General features: G+C 45.0%; 1 protein-coding gene across 3 annotated transcripts in view; it reads left to right on the top strand.

Moving 5' to 3' along the window:
- The window catches only part of fnbp1l (formin binding protein 1-like), a 155,704-nt gene that overhangs the window by 82,342 nt on the left and 59,253 nt on the right, over positions 1 to 14,109 (top strand). For all 3 annotated transcript variants that reach the window (XM_067989944.1, XM_067989941.1, XM_067989943.1), the window contains exon 4: positions 12,678 to 12,825. In XM_067989944.1, the coding sequence (XP_067846045.1) occupies positions 12,678 to 12,825 (148 nt within the window). The remainder of the gene's footprint in view (positions 1 to 12,677; positions 12,826 to 14,109) is intronic.

Here is a 14,109-nt window from a genome sequence, read left to right on the forward strand (position 1 = left end):
CCCCGAATACACATTCAACAAAAAAACAAACAGGGAAAAAAAACAGAGAAAAAAAAACAGAGAGAGGCAGAAACATCCGGAAGGCAGAGAGAGCCAGCAAATGACCCATTATATTAAAAACAGATAACATTTGTTCGCTGGTGGGGTAACGTGTAGCGTGACATGAACCCAAGATCCCGGTTGAGGCCGTCCTCAACCGGGATCTTGGGTTCATGAACACACCCACCAGCTCAACAAACTGATCAAGACCTTCGATCCAGACCTTCAAAGCATCCTACGCACTCTCATCCCACGTAATCCCCGCGTGGGAGACTTCTACTGCCTCCCAAAGATACACAAAGCCAACACACCCGGACGTCCCATCATATCAGGCAACGGAACCCTGTGTGAGAACCTCTCTGGATACATCGAGGGCATCCTGAAACCCATCGTACAGGGAACCCCCAGCTTCTGACGCGACACTACAGACTTCCTACAAAAACTCAGTACCCACAGACCAGTTGAACCAGGAACACTTCTCACCACGATGGACGTCTCGGCACTATACACCAGTATCCCCCACGATGACGGCATCGCTGCGACAGCATCAATACTCAACACCAACAACAGCAAATCTCCGGAAGCCATCCTACAACTCATCCGCTTCATCCTGGATCACAATGTCTTCACCTTCGATAACCAGTTCTTTACCCAAACACACGGAACAGCCATGGGGACCAAATTCGCACCCCAATACGCCAACATTTTCATGCACAAGTTCGAGCAGGACTTCTTCACTGCACAAGACCTCCAACCAACACTATACACCAGATACATCGACGACATTTTCTTTCTATGGACCCACGGCAAGGAATCACTAAAGAGACTACACGATAACATCAACAAGTTCCATCCCACCATCAAGCTCACCATGGACTACTCCTCAGAATCAGTTCCTTTCTTGGACACACGAATCTCCATCAAAGACGGGCACCTCAGCACCTCACTCTACCGCAAGCCCACGGACAACCTCACGATGCTCCACTTTTCCAGCTTCCACCCTAACCACGTCAAAGAGGCCATCCCCTATGGACAGGCCCTGCGAATACACAGGGTCTGCTCAGACGAGGAGGAACGCGATGGACACCTACAGACGCTGAAAGACGCCCTAGTAAGAACGGGATATGACGCTCGACTCATCGATCGACAGTTCCGACGGGCCACAGCAAAAAATCGCATAGACCTCCTCAGGAGACTAACACGGGACGCAACCAACAGAGTACCCTTTGTCGTCCAGTACTTCCCCGGAGCGGAGAAACTACGCCATGTTCTCCGCAGCCTTCAACATGTCATCAATGAGGACGAACACCTCGCTATGGCCATCCCCACACCTCCACTACTCGCCTTTAAACAGCCACCCGACCTCAAACAGACCATCGTTCGCAGCAAATTACTTAGCTTTCAAGAGAACAGCGTCCACGACGCCACACAACCCTGCCACGGTAACCTCTGCAAGACATGCCAGATCATCGACACAGATACCACCATCACACGAGAGGACACCACCCACCAGGTGCATGGTTCATACTCCTGTGACTCGGCCAACGTTGTCTACCTCATACGTTGCAGGAAAGGATGCCCCAGAGCATGGTACATTGGCGAGACCATGCAGACGCTGCGACAACGGATGAACGGACACCGCGCAACAATCGCCAAACAGGAGGGTTCCCTCCCAGTCGGGGAACACTTCAGCAGTCATGGACATTCATCCACCGACCTTCGGGTAAGCGTACTCCAAGGCGGCCTTCGAGACACACGACAACGCAAAATCGTCGAGCAGAAATTGATAGCCAAGTTCCGCACCCATGAGGACGGCCTCAACCGGGATCTTGGGTTCATGTCACGCTACACGTTACCCCACCAGCGAACAAATGTTATCTGTTTTTAATATAATGGGTCATTTGCTGGCTCTCTCTGCCTTCCGGATGTTTCTGCCTCTCTCTGTTTTTTTTCTCTTTTTTTTTTCCCTGTTTGTTTTTTTGTTGAATGTGTATTCGGGGGTTCTGCAGGTGACACCTCTCTGTCTGAACACGGTGATTGCCTTGGCAACGGGCAGTTGCAGGGGCAGTCTGTAAACACCATGTATTGTTCTATATGTATAAATGCGTAGGCTTCAAGGAGCTCCTGAACATTTACCTGAGGAAGGAGGAAGTCTCCGAAAGCTTGTGAATTTAAAATAAAATTGCTGGACTATAACTTGGTGTTGTAAAATTGTTTACAATTGTCAACCCCAGTCCATCACCGGCATCTCCACATCATGACTGCCTTATAGATTGCTTAACAAGTTTTTTTTTACAGACAATTTTTTTGTATTTGCTTCCTTTCCCCTTTCTCCTCAAACAGCAGACATCCCCGCTAAGAGAGTGGATCAGTGAGCTGGAGACCTATTCCCAGCCTTGCACCAATGGGAAATTAACTCGCCATCATTTCAGAAACATGCTGGAAGTTGAAATCTAGGCCCTAGATACATTATTCTTTGGGGTTTTTTTTAATTTATTGTCTCTTATCTGAACTTTCCTATTCACCCTTCTTGTGAGCTTTCTTGTATACCAATCTAGGAAACTAATAAAAGCTGGCCAGCAGCTTCAACATAACTGATAGCCTGATAAGGTTACTGATGCACACAAACTTACCTGGCAGGCCTGGTTTTATTACAAAGAAAACTAATAGATCACAGTGACAGGTAAAACAAATGGACCAAAAAATTACAGAATCATACAGAGCAATCCATTGCATCTTCCTCCTTGAGTTTGAATAGACTAGTGTCTAAACTCAATTGCGTGGCTGTGTCTCAAATTTTTTGATTTATCACTCTTCCAGTTAAACATTTAATTTGTTGAACACTCAACTGTAAATGACTATAGATACAGCACGGAAATATACTGCTGTAAGTATATTAATCCTTCATTATGATGTAGCAGAGGTTCCCAAACTGGGGGGCGTGACAAGGATGTCTGGCGAGGTGGGGGGGCTGGTTGTGGTGCGATGGGGATCGGCTGGCCAAGTGGGAGATTCACTGATGCAACTTTGCATAGCCAGAGGAGGTGCGTCAAAAGTCTGTTTTTTTTTAAGTTTTAAAGAAACTGAACAAATTTAATTTTAAATTCAAAGAAAAATTCAAAATACAGGAAGTATTTGCTGGGATGCTTCCTGTACTGGTGAGATTCCAAATTGTATGCATGTGACTCTCCATTGACTAAGCGCGGTGTCAAATATGTGGTTTGCTTACTGCAGTCTTCATCAACTGTTGGCACTGGGTAAGTGTTCCCTCATGATAGCTTTGTTTAAGCCCTTGGGATTGTTGTATATGCAAACTTGATTGGAATTTTTCCAATCAACCACTATCGCAAAGCAAAACCCTGGTTTTGGATCTGTCACGTTTTTGATTACACTCGTTTTTTCTATACTCTCCAGTTCTCTACAATGTAACGTGAGGGGTGCTCTCCGAGGTGTATGGATTTAACTTCATTTTATAGTCACCCAGCATGTAACAGAAAACATCAGTCATATCACTGTACTCTGAGTATATTCATAGGTAAAGTATTAGTAACTTGGTCTGTTTTCATAGTTCTTGTTACCAAGTCTTTTACCACACAAGAATTCTTACCAAGAATCACCTTAATGTCATGGTTCGCCATTTGAATTATCGAGACATATTCATTTTCCCAAATGGGTCACCGCAAGTTTATTTCGTCCACCTTTTGTGTTTAATGAATGGTACCATTTTAATAGGCAATGGCTCTAATGTCATGTTCTTGAGCTGCATTTTCTTGTACTGTTCCTGTGTTATGACATTAATTTGAGCACCATTGTTGAGCTTAAAGCTGATTTTACTGCTGCTAAACGTGACACCTCCATTTTGTCTATGTTGGATTGCATCTATAGATGTTGTGGCTTGCGGTGCTCATCGATCACCTGCTTTCAGCAATGACATTTGCTGCTTTGTAGCTTTTTTCTGATGTATCCCAACACAGGCATGATGGACTGAATGGCCTCCTTTGCGCTGTAGGATTCTATGATTCTATCTTCATCACTGCCATCTTTAATGTCAGATTCGCATTTAACTGCAAACATTCATTCAAGGCCTTATCTAGTATTTCCACTGCTAGTAGGTCTCTGATCATTTCTTCTTTGGACACAACTCGTCTGTACTCCCAGCATTCAGCTAATCAAAATGCTCTGCAGGCTCTCTCTGTATGCTGCTGCCTTTCATGAGATTTTTACCCTTTCATATATCACATTTTTCTTGATGAATTCCCCACCAAGTTTCCCTTTGCTGGATAATGCTTTTTACTTTCCTCATCTGTCAGGTTGAATAATGCCAGAATATCCTCTGCTTTATCACCCATACAGTAAATCAGCAGGTTCAACTAGTCCTGACAAAATTCTGTAGTGTTTCAATCTCCATGGCTAGCAAAAGAAATTAAGGATAGTATTAGATCCAAAGAGGAGTTATATAAAGTTGCCAGAAAAAGTAGCAAGCCTGAGGATTGGGAGCAGTTTAGAATTCAGCAAAATAGGACCAAGAGATTGATTTAAGAGGGGAAAAACAGCGCATGAGAGTAAACTTGCAAGGAACAAAAAAGTGGACTGTAAAAGCTTCTACAAGTATGTAAAAAGAAAAAGATTAGTGAAGACAAATGTAGGTCCCTTACAGTCAAAAATGGGAGAATTTATAATGGGGAACAAGGAAATGGCAGAGCAATTAAACAAATACTTTGGTTCTGTCTTCGGAAGAGGACACAAATAACTTTCCAGAAATGCTAGGGAACCAAGGGACTAGTGAGAAGGAGGAATTAAAGGAAATTCGTATTAGTAAAAAAAAATAGTGCTGGAGAAATTAATGGGACTGAAAGCCGATAAATCCCCAGGGCCTGATAATCTGCATCCCAGAGTACTAAAAGAGGTAGCCATAGAAATAGTGGATGCATTAGTTGTCATCTTCCAAAATTCTAGATTATGGAACAGTTCCTGCAGATTGGAGGGTGGCAAATGTAACCCCATTATTTAAAAAAGGAGGGAGAGAGAGAACAGGGAACTACAGACCAGTTAGCCTAACATCAGTAGTAGGGAAAATGCCAGAGTCCATTATAAAGGATGTGATAACAGGACACTTAGAAAATATCACCAGGATTAGACAAAGTCAACATGGATTTATGAAAGGGAAATCATGTTTGACAAACCTACTGGAGTTTTTTGAGGATGTAACTGGTAGAATAGATAAGGGAGAACCAGTGGATGTGGTTTATTTAGATTGTCAGAAGGCCTTTAATTTTGCACACTACATAAGAGGTTAGTGTGCAAAATTAAAGCACATGGGATTGGGGGTAATATACTGGCGTGGATTGAAAATTGGTTAACAGACAGGAAACAAAGAGTAGGTGTGAAGTTATCCACTTCGGAAAGAAAAACAGAAAGGCAGTACTATTTAAATGGTGATAGATTGGGAAATGTTGATGTACAAAGACCTTGTACACCAGTCACTGAAAGCAAACATGCAGGTGCAGCAAGCAGTTAGGAAGGCAAATGGTATGTTGGCCTTCATTGCAAGAGAGTTTGAGTACAGTAGCAAGGATGTTTTAGTGCAGTTATACAGGGCCTTGGTGAGACTACACCTGGAGTATTCTGTGCAGTTTTGGTCTCCTTACCTAAGAGAGGATATACATGCCATAGAGGGAGTGCAGCGAAGGTTCACCAAACTGATTCCTGGGATGGCAGGACTGTCGTATGAGGAGAGATTGGGTCGACTCGGCCTGTATTCACTCGAGTTTAGAAGAATGAGCGGGCATCTCATTGAAACATATAAAATTCTGACAGGGCCAGACAGACTGGATGCAGGGAGGATGTTTTCCCTTGCTGGGGAGTTCCTGAAAGAGGGGTCACAGTCTCAGGGTATGGGGTAGGACATTTAGGACTGAGATGAGGAGAAATTTCTTCACTCAGAGGGTGGTGAACCTGTGGAATTCTCTACCACAGAAGGCTGTGGAGGCCAAGTCACTGAATATATTTAAGAAGGAGCTGGATAGATTTCTAGACACAAAAGGCATCAAGGAGTATGGGGAGAGCGCGGGAATATTGTATTGAGATAGAGGATCAGCCATGATCATATTGAATGACGGAGCAGGCTTGAAGGGCCGAATGGCCTACTCCTGCTCCTATTTTTTATGTTTCTATGTTTCTACCAGTTTGACCATTCTTGAGATATGGAGAAATTAAATTTCACTGGAGGAGCTACAGTAATATCACTCTCACATAATTTAGCTTGTCACTTAACTCTCACTTTGGAACATTTTGATAATGTTTCCATCTGCAGTACAGGTGGTTGCTTGATGTTTGCACTGACTTATATTTTCTCACTTACTGAGAACATTTCAACTTGGATTTATAGTTTACTTGGTTCTCACTGCATTTCATTTTGTTATTAGTGAATATATTACCAGACTTCTGATACCATATGAAGTTTAGTGATCCACGCAGACGCAGATTTTGTCTGGCAGACCTCAGGGAAAAATGGTTTTATTACAAGGCAAACCAATAGATCACAGAGACCGGTAAAACTACTGGATCTCAGATAATATAAATTAATATAGAGTTGGATCCTTTGCAAGTCCCCAAGAAACTGAACACTAAAGCAGCCTTGAATATAATTGCATGAATACGTGCCAACCTAAAAAACCCAGAAAAACAACGAACAGCTTCAAAAAAGCTGACTTAGACCCATAAAAGCTGACAATTCAAAAAACATGCAACTGAAGATTCCGCCTCCTTAAAGGCCTCTGACCAAGGCCACTACTTCAAGGCAACCAAATAATTAAATTCCTCTTTAAATTGGATCTCAGGATTTAGAGTTTGTTTTTTTGGAAAACTAAAGCCTTGTGTAGGTCTTATGAAAAGAACTAGTTTTAATGGGAATGCAGAGATCTTGTCGTAAGTTGAGCTGCAGCTAGAGGAAGAAAAAACTAACTTTCATTTATATAGTGCCGTTTACAACCTCAGGATGCCCCTGAGGTTTGCAGCCAATTAAGTACTTTTGAAGTGTAGTAACTGTTGTAACTGTAGGAAATGTGGCAACCAATTTGCGCACAGTAAGGTCCCACAAACAGAAATGAGATAATAACCAGATAATCTGTTTTAGTGATGTTGGTTGAGGGATAAATATTGGCCAGGACACAGGGAGAACTCCCCTGCTTTTCTTTGAATAGTGCCATGAGGAGGCCCTGGTGGAAGGGGTGGACGAAAGGAGGGCCAACATGTATTTGCAGGGTGGCAGGAGACCCTCCAGACTGCAGCTCTGCAGGCATTGGCAGGCTGTGACGCAGGAAGTCAATGCCAGGAGCATTGCACCATGCACGTGGATGCAGTGCCAAAAGAAGTTCAGTGATTTGACTTGAGTGGTCAAGGTGAGTGAATGCAAGTGTCAAGTGGCACATCCTACCAACTGCACCACTGCTCCACACATCACACTCCCCGTCACCCACCCACCAACAAATGCTGTACCTCACCCGCAGGTAGTACCACACTTGCAGGCCACACAACCACCATTCACAGGTCACACAAACTGGCAGCTATTCGACCACGACAGGCACATCACCCACACACCTTGCAGGATACTCACTGACACACTGTCCTCTGTCTTGCAGAAGAAGGTGGCACATAACAGGAGGGCAGGAGGGACCTGAGGATGGACTGGCACGCTTGTGCATCCTCACCCTCCTAGAGGAGACAGTGCTTTGGATCGTTGGGCGGACCATCACTGCAGACGTGACATCATGCCGCGCTGGAGGTCCCGATGAAGGGGGTCTCTGCATATCTAATACTCCTTCTCCTTTTCCACATCTTCCTCCTCCCTTAATCTTTTCTGACTCACGTGCCACAGATGCTGTCAGCATACATGTCTTACTTGCTCCTCTCCCCACTCCACAACTCAACCTGTTTCCTTTTGTCATTGCAGATACCCAAGAACATGTGGCCACAACGTCTGAGGTGGGGGGGGGGGGGGGGGACATTGAAGCCATCATTTGATCTGACACTTGCTTCCACCAGCTCAGAGACTGACACTGCGTGTCCTTTAGAGGCTATTGTTAGAGGAGGGATCTGCACGTGGTGAGACACCGAGCACAAGAGTGCAGGAGCTGGGGCGGGGGGAACGGATACCACAGGTACCAGCTCACCGGAGGGCGAGGTTGCTCACTAGTTCTGCTGCAGAGGAGTCAGATGGGAACTTCGATGGGCCAGGCTACAGAAGACGGCTGATGGGCGTACACCACCAAATGTTTGGGGCACTGGAAAGCCTGCCAGAAAGCCTGCGCACAATGAGAAGGGGCATGGAGGAGTCCAGCTCCAACTTGGCACAGGGCTTTGCGCAGAGCTTGGAGCCCATCCTTTCCAACATGGAAGGGGTGGTCACCTCCATCAGCACACCTGTGGAACCCACCATGATTCCATGCATGACTGCCATACCGCCCTGGGAGAGTGGCAGTGGCGCCATGGTAGTCGGACCTGCTGTCCTCTCTCGGGACGTCAGCCTTCCTGCTCCCACCCTGCCACTCCGCCTGTGCCCCTGTTGTTGCTTATTGGCCAGCCAGGCCAGACTGCTGCAGCCCATGCTGTGATGGTGTAGTCTGAAGCCGGGCCCTCCTGGCCCAGAACTGCTCAACGTCATCCTCCAAGAAGGCTGTCTACACGCTCCTCCGTTGAAGGCCAGCAGCCTCCCACCACCCATGCTCCAGCCACTGGGGAAGCACCTCGTAGGAGCACTAGGATAGGTAAAGGCACACGAACAAAAGGCACTGAAGGAAATGCACACGGGTGAATAGTTCTGCTTTGTTTGCATAATTTCATTTATTCATTGATAAATGAGACTTTGATTTTGCATTTGGTGGTGGTTTTTATTTATGCAATGAGCTGAGAGGAACACCAATGTGTAATCAGATGGAGGGTGATTTGATTGTCTTGTGGGAGCAGAAAGGTGGGGAGTGTAGGACGGTTGGTGAGTTGGGGGATGTAGTTCACATTAATTACTGATAGCAGGCACTGATCAGGCGAGCACGCAGACCCCTTGCAGACAAGGCGGGGGGTTCCTGTTGTACCCTTGCGTCTTCCTCCACTTCCTCTTCCGACTCCTCTGCCGCTTCTTCCTCCATCTCTGGCTCAAGGTCTTCTCTAACCATTGGTGGCAAAGGCTGGTCCCTCATGATGGCGAGGTTGTGCAGCATGCAGCATACCACCACGAATCTGCCCACCCGCTCAGGGGAGTACTGCAGGGCTCCTCCAGACCGGTCCAGGCTGTGGAAGCATTGTTTGAGGAGGCCTATGATGTGCTCCACGATGTTGCGTGTGGTAGCGTGGCTCTCATTATAGGCCTGCTGGGCACGTGTGGGTGGGTTCCTGACTGGTGTCATGAGGGGATAGCCTTTGTTGCCCTGTAGCCAGCCTTTGACTTGCCGAGACGGGTGAAAGATAGCTGGCACGTTGGACTGCCGCATGACGAAGGCATCGTGACTGCTCCCAGGGTAGCGGGCATCGACTTCCATGATTCGACGTGAATGGTCGCACACCAATTGCACGTTGAGAGAGTGGAAGCCCTTTTGGTTGACCAAGATGGCTGAGTTGATATGTGGGGCAATATGAATGCAGTCAATGGCACCCTGCGCCATGGTGAAGCCAGCAATGCGAGCGAACAAGTGCTCGCTTGTTCTGCTTGTTTCTGTGGAGACGGAAGGTGGTGAATCTGTTCCTCATCTGGTACAGTGCGCCTGTGACCTCCCTTATGCAGCAGTGCACTGCATACTGCGAGATGTTGCACGTCGCCAGCAGAAGCCTGAAATGATCCTGAGTCATAGAAATTCAGCGCCACGGTGACCTTCATAGCCGCAGGCAATGCTGTTCTTGCCCTGCTCTGAGGCTGCAATTGTGGCCGCACCAGTTGACAGATCTCAGTCACTGCTTCCTTGGTGAACATCATGTGTCGCATGCAATCCTCCTCGGTCATGTTGAGGTAAGAGAATTGGTCCCCGATGGCCCTCATTGGGTAGGGCCTCCTGCTCAGTGCCCTGTGCCTCCTCGTTCCTCTGTCTCCTCGCAGCTTGACCTGCTATGCGTGGCCTCTCTGCATGCCCCTAGACATGCTCAATGCCCAGTGGGAGATCCAGCAGACCGCCCATGGTTGCCAGGAATGTCGTTCAACCATGGTTGTAACTTTCCGAACCATAAGGCAGTACCTGTCAAACCACTCTCAAATGTAGTCTAGGAACTCTCAGTAAGAATAGGGAGCTTCAACAAACACTGCCTACTCCACCAGCAGCCAGAAGCAATAATCCAGCAACTAGCCTGCAACACCTGCATGGCCCCTTTAAATAGCGCTGGTGGGGGGTCCTTCAGGCACTAAGACACATTTAGATGGTCGGGGTTAAGACTGTGCGTTGAGTTGAGCGTTAAGGTCCAAAATGGTGTCTGTCACTTTAAATCAGCGTTGCACGCATTTTCTCCCTACTTTACATGCTTCCAGCGTTCGGTATTTACTCACGCGCTAACTTCTATACCAAGATGGCGTCCGGAGCATGTCACGCTGGAAACATGCATGCATATCCAAGATGTCATTTTGGATGTCAGCGAGGCCGTGTAGCGCCGAAACAACGGGCGCTACGCTGCCCAATTTAGCGTCCCCTGTGTCTGTCCCTGGCGGCTAAACAGACACACTGTATCTATATCTGATTCTTTAGTCTAAGCTAAACTGGCCCATATATCAATTCTACTTGGCCCCTCAGTTTAGGAACTTGGCTAGGCTCTCTGCTGTAAAGAAAATAATATTTGAATTGCAGACCAGACTGCCAGTTGAACGCTTTTAGTGAGGGATACACAAGCCAGCTTCATCTGTTTGCCAGATCATGAGCCAGTGATCAAATGAATTTGAAAGCATCCTCATTTAGATGATTTGGCTCTATAATCCACATGCTTCAGTTTTATATTTAAAATGGCCTCTGAAAGGAAGAAAAGGTTTGCCGAGTTCCATACAGCAACACTCCCCCGGTACTGTGTTCATTTTATAGATTGATTGGACCAGAAATTGCTGGGAAGTTGCGCCATTAGAATGATGCATTAACATCGCATACCATTATTAATTTGTAAAATATCCAGCAACTTGCAGTGTCAGAGATATGCCATGAGTTCCAGTCCTCCACAAATTGCTGGATGATTTGCATCACTTCGCTGTCAGCCTCGTCAAAGCCGATTTAAAAGTTTGTTCTCTCTGTGAGGCTCCCCATTGAACTTAATAGGAATCGTGAAATTGCTGGATTTATGACATTATTACAAATTATTCCCACCGCATTTTGGGCTGGTTATTAATGTCATAGAGGACCCTGGTAATGACATAACCTTTGGTCCTGACATGACACTGTGTTGGCAGTTTTTTTGTGCCAGTCTTGCCATCCACACTCCTGTTAGTGTCGGAAATCAATAATTTTCAGGATGCAAAGCTGTTTCGACACTCAGAAGAGGGTCACTCAATCAAATGCAAATTAGATAGATTTCCTTCAGAAAATAACATTTTGGGATACAGTAAATGAGTAATTTGAGACGTGATGTGGTAATTGTGGAATGTTTGGGTAGAAAAAGGTAACTTTGAACCTATGGTTCCCAAAGCGCTCCACCACTGGGGTTTTCCTCATGTCATTTCTGGGTCTGTTGTAGACTAATTGGAGATTGTTTGCTATGATTAGTCAACAATTCCATTATCATTGTATCATGTGACTAACAGCACGGTAGAAGACAAATTAGATGGACCTTGGTCTTTTTTCATCACACAATTCCTAGTTTCCTGTGAAAGCAATGCAGTGGCGTACCCACTGGGTGTTCCACTGTTCCTGATCGTGATAGATGAGGCCGCTGGTTCTATATGTCATGGGTCAAGAATGTTTGTACATTTCCCACACCTACCCTGCCATTCACTCATTAACTTCTCAAGGACCAATACAGCAATTCCCAAACACAACTGGGTTACAATGTCCTCTGAGAGCAGATGGGTGGAGGCAGCTAATGTTATGTCAATGGAAGTAGGTGGTCATTGTGATAGAAAGGATTTGTACTTTACTTTTCTGATCAAGTATCCCAACATTCTAATTGCATTTTTAATTGCTTCTCCATAATGTCTAGACATTGAAAGTGACAAGTCTGCCACTGCTCCCAACTCTCTTCCCCATTCATGCCCTGATTCTATACTCTTCATTGTATACTTAATGTTGCTCAGTTTTCACCCAATTTCCCAGTGTTTACATTTAATATTTATCAGTGTTAAATTTAATTTCCCATTGTTTACCTAATTTCACGACTATTCTATATTCTTTGTCCATAGGCAGATTATCCCAACTATTTAGGAGTTTGTTGCCCAATTTTAAATGTGTTTTCCTGTTGGCTGATGTTGCTGCCTTCCTGTATTAGCAATTTATGGAGACGTTGGTTAATTCAATAAAGTGTGGCCAGAAATACACACTTCTTATTAACCATAATGAGACAAAATTTGACTGAATTGTTTTCGATCCTTTTAAATTTTTGTTGTATTAAACGGTACCACTTTCTATACACAGGAGACCCACTAGACCATAGGGTGCACAAATTCTAATTGTTGTATTTTTCTGCAGATTTTCCTATTGCCAATCCTTCTTTCAAGTTCTCAACGAGCTCAATGACTATGCAGGCCAACGTGAAGTTGTTGCTGAAGAAATAGGCCACAGAGTCTATGGAGAACTCATGAGGTATTCTCATGACCTGAAAATGGAAAGGAAAACGGTGAGTGTTCTCTGTTATACTTTGTCTTAATATGATGCAATGTAGACTTCAAACTAATTTCAGATTCTGCATACTTTCTTGATCAACTATTATGTGGAAAGAAATGCAGAACTGGGATTGACACTCTGATTGCAATAGGCAGATAAACTAATGTATATCTTTCACCTAATAAAATCGCAGGATAGTTATGGATGAGGGAGGCCATGTAGCTCATCTAAATTCATCTATCCTGTTAGATCTTAAAGTCTCTCCATTGGAGCATCCAGTTGTTTCTGAAATGTTTTGAGGGTATTTGCATCCAGAATGTATCCACGTTTGCTGACGGTACAAAGCCAGGTGGAAAAGTAAGCTGTGAGGAGGATGCACAGGGATGTAGACAGATTAAGTGAGTGGACAAGAAGGCGGCAGATGGAGTATAATGTAGGGAAATGTGAGGTTATTCACTTTGGTAGGAAGAATAGAAAAACAGAATATTTCTTAAATGGTGAGAAACTATTAAATGTTGGTGTTCAGAGGGATTTGGGTATCCTTGTACAAGAAACATAAAAAGTTAATATGCAGGTACAGCAAGCAATTAGGAAAGCAAATGGCATGTTGGCCTTTATTGCAAGGGGGTTGGAGTACATGAGTAAGGAAGTCTTACTACAGTTGTACAGGGCTTTAGTGAGACCTCACTTGGAATACTGTGTACAGTTTTGGTCTCCTTTTCTAAGGAAGGATATACTTGCCTTGGAGGTGGTGCAATGAAGGTTCACTAGATTAATTCCTGGAATGAGAGGGTTGTCCTATGAGGAGAGGTTGAGTAGAATGGGCCTATACTGTCTGGAGTTTAGAAGAATGAGAGGTGATCTGATTGAAACATATAAGATTGAGGGGGCTTGACAGGGTAGATGGTGAGAGTTTGTTTTCCCTGGCTAGAGTGTCTAGAACCAGGGGGCATAGTGCAGGATAAAGGGTCGGCCATTTAAGACTGAGATGAGCAGGAATTTCTTCACTCAGGGTTGTGAATCTTTGGAATTCAGTACCCCAGAGGGCTGTGGATGCTGAGTCATTGAATATATTTAAGGCTGAGATGTATAGATTTTTGGATACTAGGGGAATCAAGGGATATGGGGATCGGGCGGGAAAGTGGAGTTGAGGTCGAAGATCAGTGATGATCTGATTGAATGTTGGAGCAGGCTTGAGGGGCCGTATAGCCTACTCCTGTTCTTATGTACTCTATCTGGATCTCCATACGTTGATCACTTTTGACATTAGTCCTAAATTTACCTTTTTACTTATTTG

Source organism: Heptranchias perlo, chromosome 9 (genome assembly GCF_035084215.1).
Source record: "Heptranchias perlo isolate sHepPer1 chromosome 9, sHepPer1.hap1, whole genome shotgun sequence".
Lineage (NCBI taxonomy): Eukaryota > Metazoa > Chordata > Chondrichthyes > Hexanchiformes > Hexanchidae > Heptranchias > Heptranchias perlo.